Below are 24,634 nucleotides of genomic sequence, written 5' to 3' on the forward strand. Positions count from 1 at the left end.
GGCCGGGGGAATGTCAAGGGGGGGAAAAAAAGGAGACATATGTAATACTCTTTTTAACATTTTAAGAAATAAAAATTAAAATGTCAAAAAAAAAACAACAATACTACAGTCATAGTAGGGGATTTTAAAACCCCATTAAAATCAATGGATAGATCTTCCATACAGAAAATCAACAAGGAAAACAGTGGCCTTAAATAACATACTAGATCAGATGGCTTTATTTGATATATTAAGAGCACTTCACCCCAAAGCAGCAAAATATACATTCTTTTCAAGTGCATTTGGAACATTTTCTAGGATATACCACATGTTAGGGCACAAAACAAGTCTCAATGAATGTAAAAAGAATGAAATAATATAAAGCATCTTCTCTGACCATAATGGTATTAAACTAGAAAGCAATAAAAAAGAAAAAAAATTGAAAAGCACACAAACACATGGCGGCTAAAAAAATGTTTCACTAACAATGAACAGGTTAACAATGAGAACAAGGAAGAAATCAAAATATACCTTGAAACAAATGAAAATGAGAAAACAACAACCCATATCCTATAGGACATAGCAAAAGCAGTCCTAAGAGGGAAGTTCATATTACTACAGGCCTATCTCAAGATATAAGAAAACTATTGCCCACCTGATGTGGGTCAGTAGTTGAGCGTTAACCTATAAACCAGGAGGTCAAGGTTCAATTTCTGGTCAAGGCGCATGCCTGGTTGCAGGCTCAATCCCTAGTAGAGGGTGTGCAGGAGGATGCTGATCAATGATTTTCTTTCATCATTGATGCTTTTATCTTTCTCTCCCTCTCCCTTCCTCTCTGAAATCAATAAAAATATATTTTAAAAAATAAGAAAAATATAAAATAAAAATCTAACCTTTCATCTAAATAAACTAGAAAAAGGACAACAAGAAAAGATAAAAGTAAGTAGAAAGAAGGTAATAATAATGATCACAGCAGAAATAAACAAAATAGAAACTAAAAAACAATTTAAAAGATCAATAAAACCAAGAGCTGTTCCTTTGAAAAGATAAACACAATTGATAAACATATAACCAGACTCATATAGAAAAAAAGAGAGAGGACCCAAATAAATAAAATAAGAAATGAAAGAGGAGAAGTAAATACTGACACCACAGGAATCCAAAGGATTATAAGAATACTAGTAGCCTGGTGCACGAAATTTGTGCACATTAAAAGGGAATTAATTGCCCTAACCAGTTTGGCTCAGTGGATAGAGCACCGGCCTGCGGACTCAAGGGTCCCAGGTTCAATTCTGGTCAAGGGCATGTACCTTGGTTGCAGGCACATCCCCAGTGGGGAGTGTGAAGGAGGCAGCTGATCAATGTTTCTCTCTCATCGACGTTTCTAACTCTCTATCCCTCCCCCTTACTCTCTGTAAAATATCAATAAAATATATTATTTTTAAAAAGGGAATTAATTAGCGGAGATATTTTAATATTGCTATTTGCCCTTTCTCTATAATAGAAGTGTGAGAGATGAAAGGAAATTAATAAAATGTATATGAAAATAATATATAAATTTATTAATAAACAGTAACAAAAGGAAACAACAACAGAGGTATGACATAAAAACGACAAAAACATGATATGAAAACAACAAAAACATGATATGAAAACAACAAAAACATGATATGAAAACAACAAAAACATGATATGAAAACAACAAAAACATGATATGAAAACAACAAAAACATGATATGAAAACAACAAAAACATGATATGAAAACAACAAAAACATGATATGAAAACAACAAAAACATGATATGAAAACAACAAAAACATGATATGAAAACAACAAAAACATGATATGAAAACAACAAAAACATGATATAGAACAACAGTGATGCAAACAATGACTGATAAAGTGATTAAACTTATTCTAATATCTCCCTGTACACCACATTAAGAGTGAAAACACTTTCAGAGTGCTTGACTAATTTCCCTTGTGATGAAGTACTTAGAACTTTAACTGTAACATCACATGCTCTTCAAACTCGAGAGAAAGCAACATATAACTGACCATGTGCAAAAACGGGTTCAGGTAGGAACTTCAGCTTCAATAATGTTAGATTGTAATCTTTTGATAATAAATCTGTTAATATTACAAAGACCCCATTTACTATTGAGATTTCTCAATAGCATGATGATTGCACCCAATTTTAATTTTAATTTATGACACGGCATTCCTGATGGAGTAATACTATTAAGAAGTTCGATGGGAAAATTTTCCTTTTCAGCATCATCTGTGGAATCAATGGAATCATCAACATTAGTAACAAAGAAACAGAATTTCCAGAGGATGAGGCCCAGAAATCAGGATTTTAAAAAGATTCCCAGGTGATTCTAATGTGCAGCCAAGGTTGAGAACCACTGATCTATAGATATAGTATTTCCAAAGGTAGCTTCAATAATAGATCCATTACAAATCATTTCACTTCCACGCTCAGCTCCGAGGGCGGGTTCCTGCCTGAAACCTCGCCTTGAGGGCTGGTTCCTGCCTGAAACCTCACCCTGAGGGCAGGTTCCTGCCTAAAACCTCCTCTGAGGGTGAGTTCCTGCCTGAAACCTCACCCTCCAGGAAACAGCTGGGGAAGGGCACAGCCATTTCCAAGACGACCCCTGCAGGACTGACTTCCTTCTGGTTGGTTGCACTTCTGGCCATGATGGGTTTTTATATAAGTAGATTTTAGGAACAAATATATTCAAAACAAATAGGACAAGCTGAAAGAAATGGATAAATTCCTAGAAACATACAATCTCCCAAAACTGAATCAGGAAGAAACAGAAAATCTGAGCAGACCAATTACAAATAATGAAATTGAAGAAATTAATTGAAGAAATAATTTTAAAAACTTCCAATAAACAAAAGTCCTGGACCAGATCACTTCAAGGGGGAGTTTTAACAAACAAAGAACTAACACCTATCCTTCTCAAACTTTTCCTAAAAATTCAGTAAGAGAGAAAACTGCCAAGCTAATTTATGAAGCCAGCATTAATTCCTAATTCCAAAATCAGATAAAGATACTACAAAAAATCATAGGCCAATATCCCTGATGAACATAGATGCTAAAATCCTCAACAAAATATTAGCAAATCGAATCCAGAATTACATTAAAAAGATCATACACAATGATGAAGTGGGATTTATCCCTGGGATGCAAAGTTGGTACAATATACACAAATCAATTAACATGATATAAACACATAAACAAAGTGAAGGATGAAAATCATATGATCATATCAATAGATGTAGAAAAAGCATTTGAGAAAATCTAGCACACATTTTATGATAAAAATTATCAGCAAAGTGGGAATATATGAAATGTAACAACATAATAAAGGTGACATGTGACAAACACACAGTAAACATCATATTCAATGAGCAAAACATAAAAGTGTTTCCTTTAATATCAAAAACAAGAGAGGAATGCCTGCTTTCACCACTTTTATTCAACATAGTACTGGAAGCTGTAGTCACAGCAATCAGACAAAAAGAAGAAATAAAAGGCATCCATATTGGAAGTAAAACTTTCATTATTTGCAGATGACATGATGCTCTATATAAAGAACTCTAAAGATTCCACCATAAAAACTACTGGACCTGATAAATGTATTCAATAAAGTAGCAGGGTACAAAATAAATATCCAGAAATCAGTTGCATTTTTATATACCAACTAGAGGCCTGGTGCATGAAATTCATGCATGGGGGATGTCCTCAGCCCGGCCTGCACCCTCTCCAATCTGGGACCCCTCAGGGGTTGTCAGGGATCAGGCCTAAACCAGCAGTTGGACATCCCTCTTGCAATCTGGGACTGCTGGCTCTTAACTGCTCACCTGCCTGACTGCCTGATCACCCCTAACCACTCTGCAAGCCTTCCTGATGCCCCTAACTGCTCCCCTGCCAGCCTGATCGCCCCTAACCACCTCTGCCTGTTGACCTGATCCCCCTAACTGCTCTCCCCTGCTGGACTGATCCTCCTAACTGCCAGCCTGATCCCCCTAACTGCTCTCCCCTGCTGGACTGATCCTCCTAACTGCCAGCCTGATCCCCCTAACTGCTCTCCCCTGTTGGCCTGATTGCAACTAAATGCCTCTGCCTCGGCCCCACCACTGTAGCTTTGTGTGGAAGGACATCCGGAAGGTCGTCTGGAAGATGTCCAGTCTAATTAGCATATTACCCTTTTATTAGTATAGATAATGAAATATCAAAAAGGGAAACTAATAATCCCATTTACAATTGCATAAATATTACCTAGGAATAAATTTAATGAGGGAGGTAAAAGACCTGTAATCAGAAAATTATAAGACACTTAAGAAAGCAATTGACTAGGCTGGTGTGGTTCAGTGGTTGAGAGTCGACCCAGGAACCAATAAGTCACTGAGGTTGATTCCCGGTGAAGGCACATGCCTGAGTTGCGAGCTCCATCCCCAGTATGGGGCATACAGGAGGCAACCAATCCATGATGTTTCTCTCTCATCAATGTTTCTATCTCTCTCTCCTTCTCCCTTCTGCTATCTCTAAAAATCAATAAAAGCATATTTTAAAAAAGAAAGCCATTTAAGAAGCTAAAAATATGTGGAAGCATATACCACATTATAAAGAATTAACATTATTAACATGTCCATACTATACAATCTATAGATTCAATGCAATTCCTATCAAGATACCAATGGCATATTTCACAGAACTAGAATAATGATACACCTGATGAGGAGTTATATTCAAAATTTAAAAGAACACATACAATTCAACACCAACAAAACCCCCACAAACTAGCTCTATATATAATGGAGGAATATGTAAATTTGTCCGGGATGCCATCATGTCATAACCTTTCACAGGGTGGAGTGGCTGCAGGGCTGCTGGGCAGCAATCCAGGTCTAAGAGTGATTTTGTGCCACCCAGGCAGACTCCCCCATGGCCCGCAGCTGAATCCCGATGCTGACCTGGGGTTTACTAAACTTTACTGGAGCTGCTCCCCACACCCCCACCCCTTGCCCCAGGACCGTGCTACCGCAGCAGGGCACCCCAGCAGTGTCCTGACAGGCAGGTGGCCTGGGAGAGCCAAGTGGAGCGGGGGCTTCAGGGAGCCACAGCCCGGGTGTCCGCAGGCGGACAGACAGGCCTCCGCCTGAGGGGTGGCTCCCAGGTGAGAGCCGCGGCTTTGGCAAAGCAGCTGGCCAGGAGGCGGGTGTCCTAAGGGGTGCAGAGTGGTGCTGAGGCGGGGTGCACAGGAGGGGGCTCAGGCCAGGGCAGGGGGCCGGCGGGGGGTGATCTGCCTCGCCCATGGACAGAGAGGTTCTGCAGTGGCCCCAAGACACGGGAAACAAGAGCTGATGACTGCTGGATTGAAGGATGCCCAGGTGGAGGGGCACGGACCCGCAGCCCTGAGGCAGGGGTTGAGGGGTGGCACCACATCAGTGGAGGGGCGCTGCACTGCAGTGGTTTGGCGAAGCTCCCAGCACTAACCGGGCCTCACCTCGGCCTGCGCACTTGAGAGGCACAACTCCTGCTCACGCCTTGGCCCAAAAGCAAGCCCGCACCCACCCCACCCTCCGTTCCCGCCCCACCCCACGGCGGTGCATGCCTGCAGGGTGAGTGCGAAGCCTACCATGTGCTCCCCATAAGGGGGGACAGTAAAGAATGGGGGTGGAGGACGGGGGAGAGGAAAGAATGTGGAACACCCAGGATGAAGAGTTGCTTGAGAACAAGGCTCAGAAGCCTCAAGGGGAGGTTTGTTCTGTTTGCCCCACTGCTGTCCCTTAGGAAAGGTGGAGAGTGCAGTTGTCAGGGCTCCCTGCAAACTGAGTACAGTTCCACAGCCAACTGGAATTGGCCTCAGTTTCCTGGTCTGTAAAATGCATTAAGCTTGTCCCAGTGCCTTCACTGAGCTTTGAGGGCTAATTGAAATACTATATAAAGAAAATGAGTGAAGACATGATAAAGAAAAGGAAGGGCAAGCAACACAAAAGAAAGATCGGAAGGAACATGTAAACCTATTGTCACTTAAATAGAATATAGTCAACAGTGTTGTAATGATGGTATGATGCCAGGTGGGTACTTGAAATATCGGGGAACACTTTGTAAAGTATATGATTGTCTAACCACTATTCTGTAACTAATATAAAACCTGAAACTAATACAAAATAATATTGAATGTAAAGAAATGAAAATAGGAGTGAAATTTGTATAAATTTCAAAGTTTAAATAAAGGCTGTAAAGGAAGGGGGAGAATAGAAATATTGTTTTTCATTTTACCACTTTATTGTCTTTTCAGTACATGAAAAAGACAGTTGTCTTTATATGGTGCTTTTATACTTTTCTAAGTCATTATCTCATTTTATGTTCAGGCAACTTAAAGACAAGATAATTATTTCTCCACTATTCAAAGAAAGGAAGTCTTGGTATTTGGCCCTAATGATTCAATTGTCAAGCCCTCATTGTAAAGCAGGGTTAGTGAAATTTTCTTTGAAGAGTCATATCTATACTAATAAAAGCCTTGGGGGCAATCAAGCCAGCAGGGGAGTGGTTAGGGGGCGATCAGGCTGGCAGGCAGAAGCAGTTAGGGGCAATCAGGCAGGCAGGCAGGTGAGCAGTTAGGAGACAGCAGTCACGGATTGTGAGAGGGATGTCCACCTGCCCGATCCCTGAACCGGCAGTCGGACATCCCCCGAAGGGTCCGAGATTGGAGAGGGTGCAGGCTGGGCTGAGGGACACCGCCCCCCCATGCACAAATTTTGTGCACCAGGCCACTAGTCCAATTATAAATTGGACAAAAGAACTAAATTGACACTGCTCAAAAGAGGACATACAGATGACCAATAAACATATCAAATGATGCTAAAATTAAATAACCATTAGAGAAATGCAAACTAAAATTTAATAAGATATCACCTTATACCTGTCAGAATGACTATCTTCAATAAATCAACAAACAACAAGTGTTAGTAAGAATGTGGATAAAAGGAAACCCTTGTGCACTGTTAGTGGAAATGCAAATTGGTACAGCCAATGTGGAAAAAGTATGGCATTTCCTCAAAAAAATTAAAAATGGAACTGCCCAGCAATTACTATTCTCAGTATATATCAAAAGGAGCTTAAAACACTAATTTGAAAGAATATATGCATCCCTATTGTTCAGTGCAGCATTATTTACAATAGCCAAGCTATGGAAGCAGCCCATTAATAGATGAGTTGATAAAATAGCTGTGGTACACATATACAATGATATATTACTTGGTCATAAAAAGAACAATATATTATCATTTGTGGCAGCATGAATGGAATTTGGGTTATTTTGCTAAGTGAATCGGTCAGAGAAAAACAAACACTATGTGATTTCCCTTATATGTGGAATCTAAAGAAATATATAAATTAACAATATAAAAAAGAAATAGATCATAGATACAGAGAACAGACTGATGGTATCTAGAGGGGAGGAAGGTTGGGCTAGAGAAGTACAAATTGAAAATTAAAAATATTAACGGGGATGTAAATTATAACATAGTAAATATAGTTTATAATAATGTAATAACTATATATGGTGCATGCTGAGTACTGGAAATATCAGGGGAACACTTTGTAAAGTACGTGATTGGCTAACCACTCTGCTGTATAACTGAAACTAATACAAAATAATATTGAATGTGAACTGTAATTTAAACATTTTAAAATAAAACATAAAAATAAATTATAAAAAATAAAACAAAAAGGCAGTTTTATAAGAACTCTCAGTAAATGCTACTGTAGATATGAATCAAAGATAAAACATGAAATAAATGTATATAGGTAAAACTAAGTTTTGTCTAAGAGATGCCAAAATACTTATAGAGATGAAAAATTTGGAAGGGTATATAGCTGACATTTGGCATCATGAAACTGAATATTTCTAAAAGAGATTTAATATTCATTTATGCATCCTCACTGTGTACCTAATCACTTTTAATATTCCATACAGATAGTACAGAAATTGTGTGAGACCATACCAGATTACAACTCTATACATCCATAAGGGACACACTCAAGGGGAAGACTCAGTTAGCACCAAAGCCCCACTGAAGCAAGTCCTGCTCCATAGGGGAGTCTCCTCCACAGCAGCTCTCCCAATGTAGTCACAGCTGGTCCTCACAGCCAATTAGCCTGGAGGTCAATTCCTGCCAGTGGCATCAACAGCAATCAAGTCTCAACAACAACCAGCCTGTGCTCACAGCTCATAAAGGGGTGCACTGGGCCCTATAGAACATCTACTTCACAAGGCCACTCTACCAACTCAAGGAGACATAGCAGCTCTACCCAATACATAGAAAAAAAACACAGGGAAGCAGCCAAAATGTGGAGACAAAGAAACATGAAAGAAATGGAAGCAAGCAAAATACTGGATATAGAGGTCAAAACCATGGTTATAACATTACTCAAGAAAATTCTAGAAACCTTCAAAAAATGGAAAAGGGCCAGTCAGAAATTAAGCATACACTGACTGAAATAAATAATAATATACAGGGATTCAACAGTAGAAGATTCTGAGAATCAAATCAATGATTTGAAATATGAGGAAGCAACAATACACACAAGCAGAAGAGGAAAAAGAAAAAAAGAATCCAAAAATATGAATATAGTGTAAGGCGCCTCTGGGACAACTTTGAGAGTATCAACATTTGCATTATGGGGGTGTCAGAAGGAGGAGAGCAATAAATTGAAAACCTATTTGAAGAAAGAATGACAGAAAACTTTCCCTTCCTGGTGAAAGTGAAGCATCCATCTTATATAAAAACTGCTGTTTGAAATTTTATCCCTGATAGTGTGGCTTCTGGAATGCTTGCTTGCTTAAATAATAAGGAAAATAAGACTACTCCCATTCCAGAGAGGCTGTAAACTATGCCCCAGACAGAGTTGTCAGTACTGACACCAGGCCAGGCCTTGAGATATGGTCTCATGGCCCCTTCCCAGCACACAGGCCTTCTTTCTCAGAAGGCCCAGAAGTCTCATTCCAAATATGGGATACAAAGGACTGGAAAGTATAAATAGAGGAGTTTCCTCCATGTTTGGTGGCCCAGAATATGAAAGACACATTTTTATCTGGGCCTGCACAGAATCCTATATAATAAAAGAGAAACATGCAAATTAACCATCCCTCTGCTACGCTCAAGCCATGCCCACAAGCCACGCCCACAAGCCACGCCCACAAGCCACGCCCACAAGCCAATCAGGAGCGACTATGCAAATTAGCCCAACTAAGATGGAGCAGCCACGGAGCTGGAGTGAGCAGGAGGTTTGGGTTGCCCCCGGCGATGGAGGAAGCCAAACTTCCTGCCTGCCCTGGCCAGACCTGGGCTCTGCTCAAGGCTACAAAGTTTCAATTGTAGAAAATAAATAAATCCAAAAAAAAAAAAAGAAAAAAAGGAGAGTCTGGGAGCTTGGGTCACCAGGGGCCATGGCTAGCCTGAAAACGGCCATCAGCCCCTCACACAGGCTGGCCAGGCACCCCAGTGGGGACCCTCACCCTGAAGGGGGTGTGGCCAGCCTGAAAACGGCCCTCAGCCCCTCACCCAGGCTGGCCAGGCACCCCAGCAAGACCTCCACCCTGATCCGGGACACCCTTCAGGGCAAACCAGCTGGCCCCCACCCATGCACCAGGCCTCTATCCTATATAGTAAAAGGGTAATATGCAAACTGACCCTAACAGCAGAACGACTGGGAATGACTGGTCACTATGATGTTCAATGTAGGAGATGCCCCCTGGTGGTCAGTGTGCTTCCACAGGGGGAGCTCTATTCAGCCACAAGCCAGGCTGATGGCTGCCAGCACAGAAGTGGTGGTGGGAGCCTCTCCTGCCTCCTCAGCAGCGCTAAGGATGTCCGACTGCATCCTAGGCCTCCTCCCCACTGGCAAGTGGACATCCCGTGAGGGCTCCTGGGCTGCCAGAAGGATGTCTGATTGCCAGCTTGGAGAGGGCACAGGCTGGGCTGAGGGTCCTCCCCCCCGAGTGCCACAAATTTTTGTGCACCGGGCCTCTAGTTTAATAATAAAATGTAACTCCCTTTTTCTAAGCATGACTTGGTTTTTCTCTGGTCTTCTGCAACAAAAGAAATAGACTTACAAGTCCAGGAAGCACAGAGAGTCCCAAATAAGAGAAACCCAAAGAGGACCACACCAAGACACATAATAATTAAAATGCCAAGGGCTAAAGACAAAGAGAGTATCTTAAAAGCAGCAAGAGAAGAGCACTTAGTTACCTACAAGTGAATACCCATATGAGTGTCAGCGCTGATTTCTCAGAAACTATGCAGGCCAGAAGGGAGTGGCAAGAAATATTCAAAGTGATGAATAGCAAGGATCTACAACCAAGATTACTCTACCCAGCAAAGCTATCATTTAGAATTGACTGTCAGATAAAGAGCTTCAGAAACAAGAAAAAGCTAAAGGGGTTCATTACCACCAAACCAGTATTATGTGAAATTTTGAAGGCTATTCTTTAAGAAGAGGAAGAAGAAGAAAAATATAAAGATAAAAAATATGAACAACAAAATGGAAACAAATACATACCTATCATCATTTGAATCTAAAAATCAAAATAAACAAATAAGAAATCTAATGAACAAAAAAATAAACTGGTGAATAAAATAGAATAAATAGAATCAGAGGTATGGAAATGGAACAAACTGATGATTCTCAGAGGAAAGGGGGGTGGGGGAGCAGAACGAGATAAGACAAAGATCTTATATGCATGTATGCATTACCTATGAATACAGACAATAGGTTGTCAAAGGCCTGAAATAGGGTGGGAACATGGTGGAGGGGGACAATGGGGGGAAAAATAGGGACATTTGTAATAATCTCAAAAATAAAGATTCAAAATAAAAAGAATGGCTAAACAACTCCATCCTGTTTTCCATAGTGGTTATACCAGTTTACATTCCCACCAGCAGAGAATGAGGGTTCTTTTTCCTCCACATCATCTTCAACACTTGTTATTACTTGTCTGGTTGATAATCACCATTCTAACAGGTGTAAGGTGGTATTGATGCCGTTGTAATATCCTGGTTATTATTTAACAGGAAAGGAGGAAAGGGAAGACTACATAAAGTCATGCCATTTATACAGCTTTGCTAAAAAAGATGCATTTAACATTCTCCAAATCTGTTTCCTGATTATCGATGGGGGAAGGGACTGGACAAAATCAGTATAGATGCATGCCCAATAAAGTATGAGTGAAGTGAGAAGGTGATTACCCATAATCACACCTGGATGCTGAACCACACCTGACTGCAACATGGAATGGAAACTCTAGTCACTGGCCTTGCTTCTAGATCTGCTGGAACCTCAACTGCACCTTTTCTAGGACTGGCTTTAGGGCCAGTGGACTTTGGAACCTGAGAAATGTAAATTCATGCAAATAAAGCCTTTGTTCACATCTCATCCTCTTGTGGGGCTTCTGAAAAATTTTATTTTAGCAGTACCCCAAGAACCTTATTCCCACTCATGTCTGGGAAATCTGACCCATTAATTCCTTCTGCGACAGTATCTCATCGTAGGTTTTCTTCTTTTTTATTGAATTTATTGGGGTGAGATTGGTTAATAAAATTATATAGGTTTCGGGTATACAATTCTAAAATATGTCATTTGTATATTATATTGTGTGTTCTGATGTGTGGAATCTAATGGAGCAAATAAACTAACAAAATAGGAACAGACTCAGAACAGACTTGCAGTTATCAGAGGGAAGGTGGGTTGTGGGACTGGGTGAAATAGATGAAGGTATTAAGCAAAAACAAAAAAACATCATAGACACAGACAACAGAATGGTGATTAATGGTGAAGAGGGATGGTATAGGGAGGATAAATGGTGATGAAAGGAATCCTGTAGTTTTGATTTGCATGTCCCTAATAGCTAGTGAAGTTGAGCATCTTTTCATATATCTGTTGGCCATTTGTATGTCTTCTTGGGAGAAGTGTCTGTTCAACTCCTCTGTCAATTTTTAACTGGGGTGTTTGTTCATTTGGTATTGAGATGTAGATATTGGTATTGAGATGTAGATAAATATATAAATCTTTATATATTTTGGATATTAATCCTTTGTTGAATCTGTTGTTTGCAAACATCTTCTCCCACTCAGTTGTTTGCTTTTTGTTGTCAATTTCTTTTGCTGTGCAGAAGCTCCTTAGTTTGATATAGTCCCACTCATTTATTTTTGCCTTTTTAAAATTTAGTTTTATTGTTGACTGTATTACATATATCCCCCATTTCCACCCACCTTTGCCCCCCACCATGCAGCCCCAGCCACACCCCAGGCCTCCACCATGCTATTGTCTATGTCCTTGGGCTATGCATGTATGTATATAATTTATTTGGTTATCTCTTCCTGTCCCTGCCAACAACCCCTCTCATCTGAGATCTGTCAGTCTGTCCCATGCATCCATGCCTCTGGACCTATTTTGTTTGTCAGTTATTTTGTTCATTCGATTCCATATATAAGTAAGATCATGTGATACTTGTTTTTCTCTGATTGGCTTATTTCCCTTAACATAATAATCTCTTTCTTCCCTTGCCTTTTAGGTCAAATTCATAAAACCTGCTCTGAGACCAAGGTATATAAGCTTAGTAATTATGTTTTCTTCTATGTAATTTATTGTTTCAGATATTATATTCAGGGTTTCAATCCATTTTGAGCATTTTGAGTTAATTTTTGTATGTGGGGACACACTGTAATCTAGTTTTGTTCGTTTCCATGTGGCTTTCCAATTTTCCCAGCATCTTTTATGAAAGAGGCTTTCTTTTCTCCATTATAGGTTTTAGGCTCCTGGCATAGCCACTGTGGAAAAGAGTATGGATCGAGGTTCCTAAAACAGTTAAGAACAGAGTCACCATGTGACCCAGCAACCCATCCTCTGGGTATCAATTTGAAAAATTTAAAAACATTTTCCCAAAGACATACACATCCTTATGTTCATTGCAGCATTATTTTCAGTGGCCAAAATATTTAAAAAAAACTGAAGTGTCCTTTGATAGATGATTGCACAAAGAAGATTTGGTACATATATACAAGGGAATACTACTCAGCCATAAGAAAAGATGAAATACTACCATTTGTCACAACATGTATGGACCTTGAAAATATGCTAAAAAAAATAAGTCAGACAGAAAAAGTTAAGGACCATATGATTTCACTTATATGTGGGATTTAAAACTTAAAGCAACAAATGAACAAAAAAGAAATAAAAAAGTACAAAACCTCAGACACAGACAACAGTATGGTAGTTACCAGAGAGAAGGGAGTAGGGATTAGAACCAATAATGGGGGTCAAATAGATGTTGACAAAAGATGATTTGGTTTTGAGTGGTGGGCATATAATACAATATACAGAACATGTATCATAGAAACATATACTTGAAACCTATGTAATCTTATTAAACAACTAGAGGCCCAGTGCACGAAATTCATGCATAGGGAGGGTGTCCCTCAGCCCAGCCTGCACCCTCTCCAATCCGGGATTGGGCCTAAACCAGCAGTTGGACATTCCCTCTCACAATCCAGGACTGCTGGCTCCCAACCGCTCACCTGCCTGATTGCCCCTAACTGCTTCTGCCTGCCAGCCTGATTGACGCCTAACTGCTCCCCTGCCATCCCAATCACCCCCAACTGTGCTCCCTTGCCAGCCCGGTCGCCCCCAACTGCCCTTCCTCCCCTACAGGCCTGGTTGTCCCCAACTGCCTTCCCCTGCAGGCCTGGTCACCCCCAACTGCCCTCCCCTGCCAGCCATCTTGTGGTGGCCATCTTTTGACCACATGGGGGTGGCCATCTTGTGTGAGGGTGTGGCGGTCAATTTTCATATTACCTCCTTATGATATAGGATGTCAACCAATAAAATTAATAAAATGAAGAATGGCTAAAATTTTCTATATCTAAATTTGAATTTCCTATGGGAAAATGAAATTGATTTATTATAGAGAGAGTGGAAGGGAGGGGGAGAGACAGTGAGAAACATCGATGTGAGAAAGAGACTCATTGATTGGTTGCCTCTGGTACACGCCCTGAGAGGGCCTGAGCCTGCAACTGAGGTATCTGCCCTTGACCAGAATTGAACCCGAGACCCTTTAGTCTGCAGGCTGATGATCTATCCACTTAGCCAAACCAGCTAGGGCTGGAATTGATTTTTAATTTGTTTCTTAGCAAGGTAAAGAGCTTTGACAGCAATTGTTTTTTATACTGACCAACTAATGTCTCCTTGTTAAACTGTTTAATTGGAAATAATTTCAAACGTACAGGAACATTACAAAAATAAAACTATTTCAAAGAACACCCATATATCCTTTACCCAGATTCATCTGCTGTTAATATTTTCTACCCTTTGCTCTCTTTCTTGATAGATAAGTAAAATTTTTCCTGAACTATTTGAGGATAGGTTGCATTAGTCATAATCCTTTAATTGTAAATGTTTCTTCATGCATTTCCTAAGAATAGGGATATTCTCTTACATAATCAAAAATTCATGCCTTTTTTTAAAAAAAATATGTTTTTGTTGAGTTTCTTTTTTTTGTTTTTTGTTTCCTTTTTTTGTTTTTTTTTTTGTTTTTTTTTTTTTAGAGAGAAGAAGGGAGATGGAGGGAGAGATAGAAACATTGATGCATCACCATCCATAGGCTGTCTCCTGCATGCCCCCTGCTGGGGATCGAGCCTGCAACCCGGGCGTGTGCCCTGACCTGGAATGGAACCAGTGATCTCCTGGTGCATGGGTCTGTGCTCAACCACTGAGCAACATTAGCTAGGCACAGCCTCAGGCCTTTTAACTGAACTTGAACAATAGGAAACAGCTTACCATCAGTAGTTTCATCATCTCCAAAATGCTGTCTGTAGAAGAGCATCAGTTCAATATTGTAGCATTTGTAGATGATCACGAACAGTACAAAGAGAAGGAGGATTGCTCCTACACCTCCTGCAAGCTCAATTTTGTAGATTAAATCTGGAAGAAACATAATAAACAGAAAAAGGTAATGAAATCAGTAATGCTTGAGATCATGTCATAAATCTGGTCTGTAAAATACTAGTATACAACACATTCTCTTTCTCTTTCCAGAAGACTCTTGTTTAATGTAGTAAGTAGCTTTGTTTTTATTACATTTGTGTAAATCAAATATTTGTAAAATTTACTCTCTTCTAAAGATTGGAGTAAGTTTACTCTTGAAAGTGATAAGTCTATATGCAAAGGAATAATCACTCCCCATTTGCTTTGAACACGGGTAAATCTCACATATATACTGTTGATTTAGTTGTGTTTCAGGAAACTATTAGAGCTGCCTTTTTTTCTGGGTCCAGGGCCAAGATTTTGTCTTTTCTGTTAAATTCTATTACTGGCTTAGAAAGATTAAAATCTAGTACTTTTCAGGCCACAAACCCCATTCTCCTATAGAACAGCATCATAAAATTATTTACAGAATCAAATAAAATCTAACAAGCTTGCAGGATTTAACTGTTTAATTTAAGCCTATGAGAACATAATTCAATAGAAGGTAAGCAGGGGAATTAGCTTATCCATTTCCCCTACTTATTTGAATAAGTGGCTATAATATATATGTGATATAATATGCCCAGAGAGGCTAAAAGAGAATGATAATGAAATATCCAGGTTAATAACTTAGCCTATTCAGCTAACACCAGGCTACCTGATAGCAGCTTCAGGCTGCTGCAGTGGGGCACCCCTGCACCTCTTAGAGTTCCAACAATTAAACCAAAGCTGTAATGTAAGGACACATAATGTACACCAGGCTCAGGGAAAATGACTTACCTATAACTTAATTCGTGATATTAAGAAATCTAGGGTATATCACACAAAAAGAGTAAAGTATCATGAAATTAAGAGAAATGGGAAGTCAGAGGAGAATTCAGAATGTGAATTCAGCTATGTCCAGACTAGAAATACTGAATCTGAGAGACACCAGACTATATACATATTTTCCACTGTGAGACAGGGACATTCATTGGTCTCAATATAATATAGATAAAATCGACTAAAAATTACCTAATCTCCCCTTAATCTAATTGCATAATTACTAAGTGACACTTTTATTACTAATTCAGTTTACCATATAGCTATAAACTAGAAAAGGGAGTGGCATTCTAGTTTATACATCAGTTGCTTATGAGTTTGGTTGGCATTAATCAGCCTCCCTGGATGGATCAATTCTGGGGAACTTTTAAAATAAAATTTATGACCATGACTGACTGCCACTTTTTAAGGTTTCTTGACAACTATATCATCAACCTTCCCTGGGAATGTCGCTTGTTTCTATAAAGACTTATTTAAGAGCAATTAGAAGCATCAAACAGACCATCCAACCTCAGACGGAAGGCGAGTGTGTGTGTGTGTGTGTGTGTGTGTGTGTGTGTGTGTGAGAGAGAGAGAGAGAGAGAGCATGCGAGAAATCAACCAAAAGAGGTGTATGCATGCATATAAGCATAACCCATGGACACAGAGAGTAGGGGAGTGAGAGCATATGTGTATGTGTATGTGTATGTGTGTGTGTGTGGGGGGGATGACCAGGGAGGGGTCAATGGGGGAAAAGGGAGACATATGTAATACTTTAAATAATAAAGAATTTTTAAAAAGAGAGAAATTAATCATGCTCAATATAACCATTTAGATTAAGATTCAGAAGAAAAAATATAAACATACAGTATACAATATAAGTAATGTGTATTATAGATTTAAAATATTTTCAACTACTGTATTCTTTAAGTAAACCTTGAGGGTAAGAAGTATTGGTTCAAATTTATAGGTGAAGAATCTGAAACTCAGTAGTTTAATTCACTTACCCAAATCATACACTTAAGAAGTGACCAAGATGGGACTTGAGCCAGATATGCTAAGTTCAAATTCAAGTCTTTTTGGCTTACACTACAGCTTTACAAGCTCCATCCTAGAAAGTGACATTGAAATTCTTCTCCCTGTTCCTCCATATTGTTAATGTTTCTTGAGAACACATGACTTACAGTAAATATATTATGCATTTTTAAAATATATTTGTATTGATTTCAAAGAGGAAGGGAAAGGGAGAGAGAGGTAGAAACATCAATGATGAGTGAGAATCACTGGTTGGCTGCCTCCGGCACAACCCATACTGGGAATCAAGGACACAACCAGGGCATGTGCCCTTAACGGGAATCCAACCTGGGACCCTTTAGTCCACAGGGCAATGCTCTATCCACTGTACAAAACCAGCTAGGGCTATATTATGCATTATTTTTTTAAAAATATATTTTATTGATTTTTTACAGAGAGGAAGGGAGAGAGATAGAGAGCCAGAAACATCGATGAGAGATAAACATCGATCAGCTGCCTCCTGCACACCCCCCACTGGGGATGTGCCCGAAACCAAGGTACACGCCCTTGACTGGAATCAAACCTGGGACCCCTCAGTCCGCAGGCCGACGCTCTATCCACTGAGCCAAACCGGCCAGGGCTATATTATGCATTCTTAACAGCCAGTGTTAAATTGACAGAGCAATGGGATTCTTTTTTGTGACTGTTACTCTAAAAACTGACTTATCTTTGATCTTAGGACTTTGATTGACTTTATTCAAAATGTTTTCCTGCTACAAATTGTTCATTTTATTTTTTAAAAATTTTGGGCTCTCTCTCTCTCTCTCTCTCTCTCTCTCTCTCTCTCTCTCTTCTCTTTCATCAGACAGCTTTCAACTGTTTTTAGTCACTGAATGAGAAATTTTCAGAAATTTCTACGTTATTTACAGAATAAAGTTACTATTGGTAGATGGAAAACTTTAACAGCAGGAATAATTTGTGCTCCCAAGTAGAAACACCTTTTTCAGCAGTAAATTTATGTAAGAAAAATGTGTAAAAAGTAACTTTGTGGTTTTGGGGTCCATTTTACAAAAATGTTTTTTAATATTTTATTGATTTTTTTACAGAGAAGAAGGGAGAGGGATAGAGAGCTAGAAACATCGATGAGAAAGAAACATTGATTAGCTGCCTCCTGCACACTCCCCACTGGGTATGTGCCCACAACCAAGGTATATGCCCTTGACCGGAATCGAACCTGGGACCCTTGAGTCCGCAGGCCGACGCTCTATCCACTGAGCCAAACCGGTTAGGGCACAAAAATGTTTTTTAAATATATTACCTAATGATGTCTGTTTATGTTGAAAACTGTGGATTTAGTTCCTGAGACTCAACCAGTATTCTTTGATTCAGCCCAGGCAGTCACATTAAAAAGAAAACATGTATCCTATAATCAGAGGGCAGAAGTGCCATCACCCAGATGACATCTGGCTTTTATTTTGTCTTCTGTTTTCAACTTCCATTTTCCATCTCAGAAGGGTCTATACTTCTAGGGATATTTCCTGACTGAGAAAGTGAAAGCCATTTTATTTGCACTGTGTCTTGTACACACTTCACAAAAATAACTATAGCCAGAATAGCAAATATTTATGGGATTGTAACTCTTTCTAGACACATAAAGTACAATTGTAGTTCTTTTTAATCTTCTTAGTTTGAATTCAACTATTTTTTTTTAATTTGATCATAAAGATCAGACATTATAGACTGATACAAATAGCAGATGAAGCCAAGGGACTGGAGAGAGGGAAGGTTAGAAATATTTTGAGCTTGCTCATAAATTGGGAATCAGATTAGGATATTCCACCTGAGGGTTTCTTAGATCGGTTGGGATTTCAAACTGGAACAGTAGCACTGGGAATGAAGAGAGAGAGAGAGGGGCTAAAGAGAGGGTGAGAAATATTCTCTGTTCAGTGATATGCTTAACTTTTTGGAAAGAGTGTATGCACAGAGAAGGAATAATTATCATAATTTCTTTAGCATCAGTTCAGAGTCTTTGTTCAATCCCCCCCCCAAAAAAAAATATTATGACCATCTTACTGAAATGTTAGTTCTACCTATTGTCAAATAGTTTATCAGAGAGTGATGAAGTGGTAGTATAGGTAGAAGATGCATAGGTAAAACCTCTTGCTTGGAGGAAGCCTGACCTTGTTAACTGGATATATTAGACATGAGTTTTTATTTTAGGAAAGGCCTTTTCAGTTTATGAAAGATTCATCAAATGCTTCTTCTTCATAGTGATCACTTAGGGTATTTTTATATTTGACTCATAGCTCATCAGCAAGTTATTGCTCTGTGAAACAAGCCATATTCATATTCTAGGTGGAAAAACTACAGCCACTGAGGCTAGGCTATGATGTGAGAAACCCTGTATTCATCTCCAAAGGAAATATCTGAAGTTTTACAAGACCAGCCAGATCTTTGTCTGATTTAAAATATTGGAGGCCAGTTGGCATGGCTCAGTGGTTGAGCATCAACCTATGATCCAGAAGGTCATAGTTCTATTCCCGGTCAGGGCACATGCCTAGGTTGTGGGCCCCAGATCCGGTGTGGGGCATGCAGGAGATAGCTGATCAATGATTCCCTCTTATCATCTATGTTTCTATCTCTCTCTCCCTCTCCCTTTATCTCTGAAATCAACACAAATATTTTCTAAAAAATGTTTGTGCATAGCCATAGTGGTTTTGTTTGTTTGTTTGTTTGTTTGTTTGTTTTCTAGAGCTCCTCCATATTGTAGTGAGCCCCTAAGTTGAATGGAGTAAGGGAAGATGAACTTTATCTTTCTACAAAGCACAGTGAAAAAAATTTAACTGCTACCTAGAACAGAGTGAAAACTGGTATGCTGTGAGTAAAAAATAAGTTTTTGATTTATATAATGTTTCAGAAAGGTAGAGAAAAATATTTAAAAAATAAAATGATTTTATATTCAGTCTTTCACTTCACTTGAAAACGTTGAAGTTCTCATATCCCTGTGTTCACATTCCAGCAAGCATGGCAATGATCTTCTAGAAAAGAGTAGTGACTGCCTCTTTAAAGCAATGAATATATTCTGTGACCTGTGTTTTATTATTTCTAATATCCAGCCCTCATTTTTTAAAAGTTTAAATGTTTGCATAGCCCCTGAAGTCTTTAATTTTCAACCCCCAATCTGGAAAGTGAATGTATTTGGAAACAGAATACACTTAGATAACCCAGAGCAGACACTAATCAAGACAAGATCACAGATAAATACTCTCTTTACCAATCCATGTTATCCATCCACCATCTTATTGTACTGGTCCTCTAGGAAGAGAATTTTTACCTAAAAAATATTTCTGAGCACTTACTATGTTCTATGCAGTAGGTATATAGCAGTAAACAAGGCAGAACAAGTCCCTGGTTTCATGGAGTTTACATTCTAGTGGTGGAGGGAAACAAGAAGCAAACAAGCAATGTGATATCAAATAAGTAATGAATATAATAAATAGAACTAAGTTAGAGAAAAAAGAAAGCATGATAATCAGTTCCTCAACAAATGAGTGGATCAAGAAAGTTTCGTGCATCTATATGCTAGAGGCCTGATGCACAAAATTCATACACTCGGCGGGGGGGGGGGTCCCTCAGCCCAGCCTGTGCCCTCTCGCAGGCTGGGAGCCCTGGGGTGATGTCTGACTGATAGCTTAGGCCCATTCCCCACAGGGAGCGGGCCTAAGCTGGCATTCGGACATCCTTAGAGCTTCCACGGAGGCTGGAGAGGCTCCCGCCACAGCTACTGTGCTTGCCAGCTGTGAGCCCAGCATTTGGCTGAATGGCCATTCCCCCTGTGGGAGCGCACTGACCACCAGGGGCCGCTCCTACATTAAGTGTCTGCCCCTGGTAGTCAGTGAATGTCATGGCGACCAGTTGTTCTTCTATTCAGTCAATTTGCATATTACCCTTTTATTAGGATGTACTAGTGGCCCGGTGCATGAAATTTGTGCACGAGGCGGGGGGGCTGTCCCTCAGCCTGGCTTGCACCGTCTCCAATCTGGGACTCCTTGGGGGATGTCCGACTCCTGGTTTAGGCCCTGTGGGATCAGGCCTAAACCGGCATTTGGACACCCCTCTTGCAATCTGGGACTTCTGGCTCCTAACCGCTCACCTGCCTGCCTGCCTGATCACCCCTAACCACTCTGCATGCTGGCCTGATTGCCCCAACTGCCCCCCTGCCGGCCTGATCACCCTCAACTGCCCACGGGTACCCTTGCAAGTAGCAGGTGCTGATTAGGAGAGGGGGGCATGATTGTTTCCTGGGACTGTAGGTTTCGAAGGTTTGCAGAGGATTTGGCAGGCCTTGGAGGGGCGGGTTCTGTCCAGCAGCCCTGTAGCAGTGGTTGTCCCTGGAGGCACTGGCTGGGGGAGGAGGCACTAGGGGGTGCGAGGGGGGCAGCGAGGCCAAAGGGGGAGTAACTGTCAAACCTCCCCACTTGGCGCCATTCTTTAAATGTGGCCATTTCACAGCTGTAAGTGCTCAGGGTGGGGCTCTGATCTCCTGGAGTGGGATGGGGGCAGGGCCAGGGCAGGGCCAGGCAGGCTAGGAGGGCAGGTTTTGCGCTTTCACTGCAGAAAAGGCTCCGATGCTGTGGGGGTGGGGGTGGGGATGGGTCTGACCCTGGGGTCACTTGGGCCTGCCTCCACCCAGGTATGGAGTTGTAGGGAGGAGAGGTATGCCCGGCCCCAGCGTAGGGGGACTGGCAGCGATGGGCGGCAGGGCCAGGGTGCCTCGGGGCACTGGCGTGCTATTGCTGTGGGCTCCCATGGCGGGGGGAAGAGATCAGGAGTTGGAGGTGCGGGCTGCAGTTACCCCTGAGGCTGAGTCTTCTCCTAGTCTTGTCAGCCTCCCTTGTCCCCCGGGTGTGCAGGGGCTGGGGTAGGGTGTCCGTGCAGGGGGATTGGAAGAGCTCTCCATGGCTGCTTCCTCTTCCTTCTTTGCAGTCGGGCTTCTATCAGGCACTCTCCTCAGATCCCCAGGAACTTGGCTCCAGCAACCCTGCCCCTCTGTGGCTCCCTGCCACCCCCACCTCACTTGGCTCTCCCCAGCCACCTGCCTGTCAGGAGGCTGCCGGGGTGCCCTGCTGCAGGCAGTGTGGTCCTGGGGCAGGGTGTGGGGGGGTGGGGAGCAGCTCCAGTAAAGTTTAGTAACCCTGGGTCCACTTTGGGATTTGGCTGTGGGGGCATGGAGGAGTCTGCCTGGGCAGGACGAAATCACGTGACCTGGAGTCCCGCCCCCGCAGCCCCGCCCACCTTGTTGACTGGTCGTGACTGGGACATCATTAAAACCAATTAGCATATTATCTCTTTCTCTCTCTCTCTCTCTCTCTCTCTCGATCCATGATTCTCTATCATTGATGTTTCTCTCTCCCCCTCTCTCTTCCTCTCTGAAATCAATATATATATTAATAAAAGGGTAATATGCTAATCCGACAGGACATCTTCTGGATGTCCTTCTATACAAAGCCACAGTGGCAGGGCCGAGGAAGAGGTGGTTAGGAGCAATCAGGCTGGCAGGGAAGAGCAGTTAGGGGTGATCAGGCCAGCAGGCAGAGGGTTTAGGGGTCAGGGGTGATCAGGCAGGCAGGCAGAATGGTTAGGGGTGATCAGGCAGGCAGGCAGGTAAGTGGTTAGGCACCAGCGGTCCCAGATTGCAAGAGGAATGTCCAACTGCTTGTTTAGGCCCAAGGGGTCCCAGTTTGGAGTTGGAGAGGGTGCAGGCTAGGCTGAGGGACTCCCCCTCCACATGCACAAATTTATATATATTTATAATGGAATATTATTGAGCCTTAAGAAAGAAGGAAATTCTGTCATTTGCTATAACATGGAGTAGCCTGGAGGCTATTATGGTAAATGAAATAAGGCAGAAAAATATAAATATTATACTGCATAATATCACTTATATGTGGAATCTAAAATAATGCTGAAGTCATATAAACAAACAGCAGAAAAGTGGTTGTCAGGAGCTAGGTGGTGGGGGAGAAAATAGGGGGATGTTGGCCAAAGGATACAAACTTTTAGTTATAAGATGAATAAGGTCTGGGGATCTAATGTATAACATGATGACAATACTTTATAATACTGTATTGTATAATTACAATTTGCTCAGAGTCTAGAAAATAAATGTGGTTACAAAAATGTAAATATGTGAGTGATGGATGTGTTAATTACCTCAATGGGGGAAATCATGTCACAATGTATATTTATATCAAGTCATTACATTGTACACTTTAAGTACCTTACAATTTTATTTATCAATTTTACTTCAATAAGACGAAAATTTTAAAAAATAGATATGTAATATTATTTTATATAGGGTGGCCAGGGAAACCCTATCAAGTAGGTAATATTTAAGCAGAGACCAGTATGAAAAGGGGTAATGAGTCATGCAAATAGCTTAGGGAAGGATGTCTCAGGTAGAGGAAATACCAAGTGCATAGACCAGTGATGGTGAACCTTTTGAGCTCGGCCTGTCAGCATTTTGAAAAACCCTAACTTAACTCTGGTGCCATGTCACATATAGAAATTTTTTAATATTTGCAACCATAGTAAAACAAAGATTTATATTTTTGATATTTATTTTATATATTTAAATGCCATTTAACAAAGAAAAATCAACCAAAAAAATGAGTTTGCATGTCACCTCTGACACGCGTGTCATAGGTTCGCCATCACTGGCATAGACCATGAGCCAGGATTGTGCTTTGTTAGTATGAGAAATTGAAAAGTGGCTAGTGCATGTGATGTTTGAGGCAGATTTTGGTGACAATGAGATCAGAAATTGCAACAGATTGTGCCATGCCTTTTAGGCCATGACAATGATTTGGGGTTTTATTCTAAGTATAATAGTGAGGCATCTGCAATTGGAGGGTTCTGATTAGAGGAATAATATGATCTGACTTACATATAAAAGGATCATTCTGACTGCTGTGATAATAGACTGTATGTAAAGATGGGGGGAGTACAGAGATCACTTAGGAGGCTATTGTGGCGAGCTAGGCAATTGATCCTGGTGGCTCAAACCAGAGTGGTAGCAGGGAAGGTAAAGAAAGTGATTGGAGTCTGAGTGTATTTTAAAGTAGAGCCATGGATCAGTTCCTAATCAGATCCTAACCAGAACTTCGCTGGAGATCCCGACCAGAACTTGGCTGGAGATCCTGGCTAGAGGTCCTGACTAGGCTGCTGATCAACTGAAGGCTGTCTCCGTGTCATTCCTTCTTCGCCGACTCCGTCCACACCTTTGGGGACCCCTGGACCTGCTGGGGCTGGACCCCAGCAGCAGTGCAAGTGCTTAAAAAATCACAGGAAGAAAAATCAGAATGGCGACCAGCAGGAAGGTAGGGAGGGAGAGAGTGTGAGAGTGCAAGGAAGTGATAGAGGAGTGTGTGGACGTGTGTGGTGTGTGTGTATGAGCTAGGGACAGCTAGATTCTGCAGGTCTTCTAAGGGGCTGCTAAACCGGGCAGTCTTAGGCGGCGGAGTCCAGCTCCCGGCGCGGACACTCCTAGGCGGCCAGCCCAGGCACAGCGACCACGCCATCTTGGGAAACAGAGCTGCTTGAGACTAGGATCCTGGCCTCAGCACCACCCAGTCTGATCTCAGACGCATACCAGGACCCTGCAGCCACTGGGGACAGAGACCTGCGACCACAGCTACAGACCTGCGGACACCAAAAGTGCGGAGATCCCCGCGGCAGATCCGTGAGTAACAGAGCCCACCCCCCCTTCCCGCAGGCTCGCGGGCAGCACCAGAGTAACT

The 24,634-nt window shown here is 41.3% G+C and overlaps 1 protein-coding gene across 1 annotated transcript in view; it reads right to left on the reverse strand.

Annotated features, from left to right (window-relative positions):
- The window catches only part of IL1RAPL2 (interleukin 1 receptor accessory protein-like 2), a 1,356,387-nt gene that overhangs the window by 24,867 nt on the left and 1,306,886 nt on the right, over nt 1-24,634 (reverse strand). Inside the window, exon 9 of the mRNA XM_005869867.2 lies at nt 14,835-14,978. Within this exon, the coding sequence (XP_005869929.2) occupies nt 14,835-14,978 (144 nt within the window). The remainder of the gene's footprint in view (nt 1-14,834; nt 14,979-24,634) is intronic.

The sequence above is a fragment of the Myotis brandtii genome, unplaced genomic scaffold (genome assembly GCF_000412655.1).
Source record: "Myotis brandtii unplaced genomic scaffold, ASM41265v1 scaffold305, whole genome shotgun sequence".
Taxonomy (NCBI): domain Eukaryota; kingdom Metazoa; phylum Chordata; class Mammalia; order Chiroptera; family Vespertilionidae; genus Myotis; species Myotis brandtii.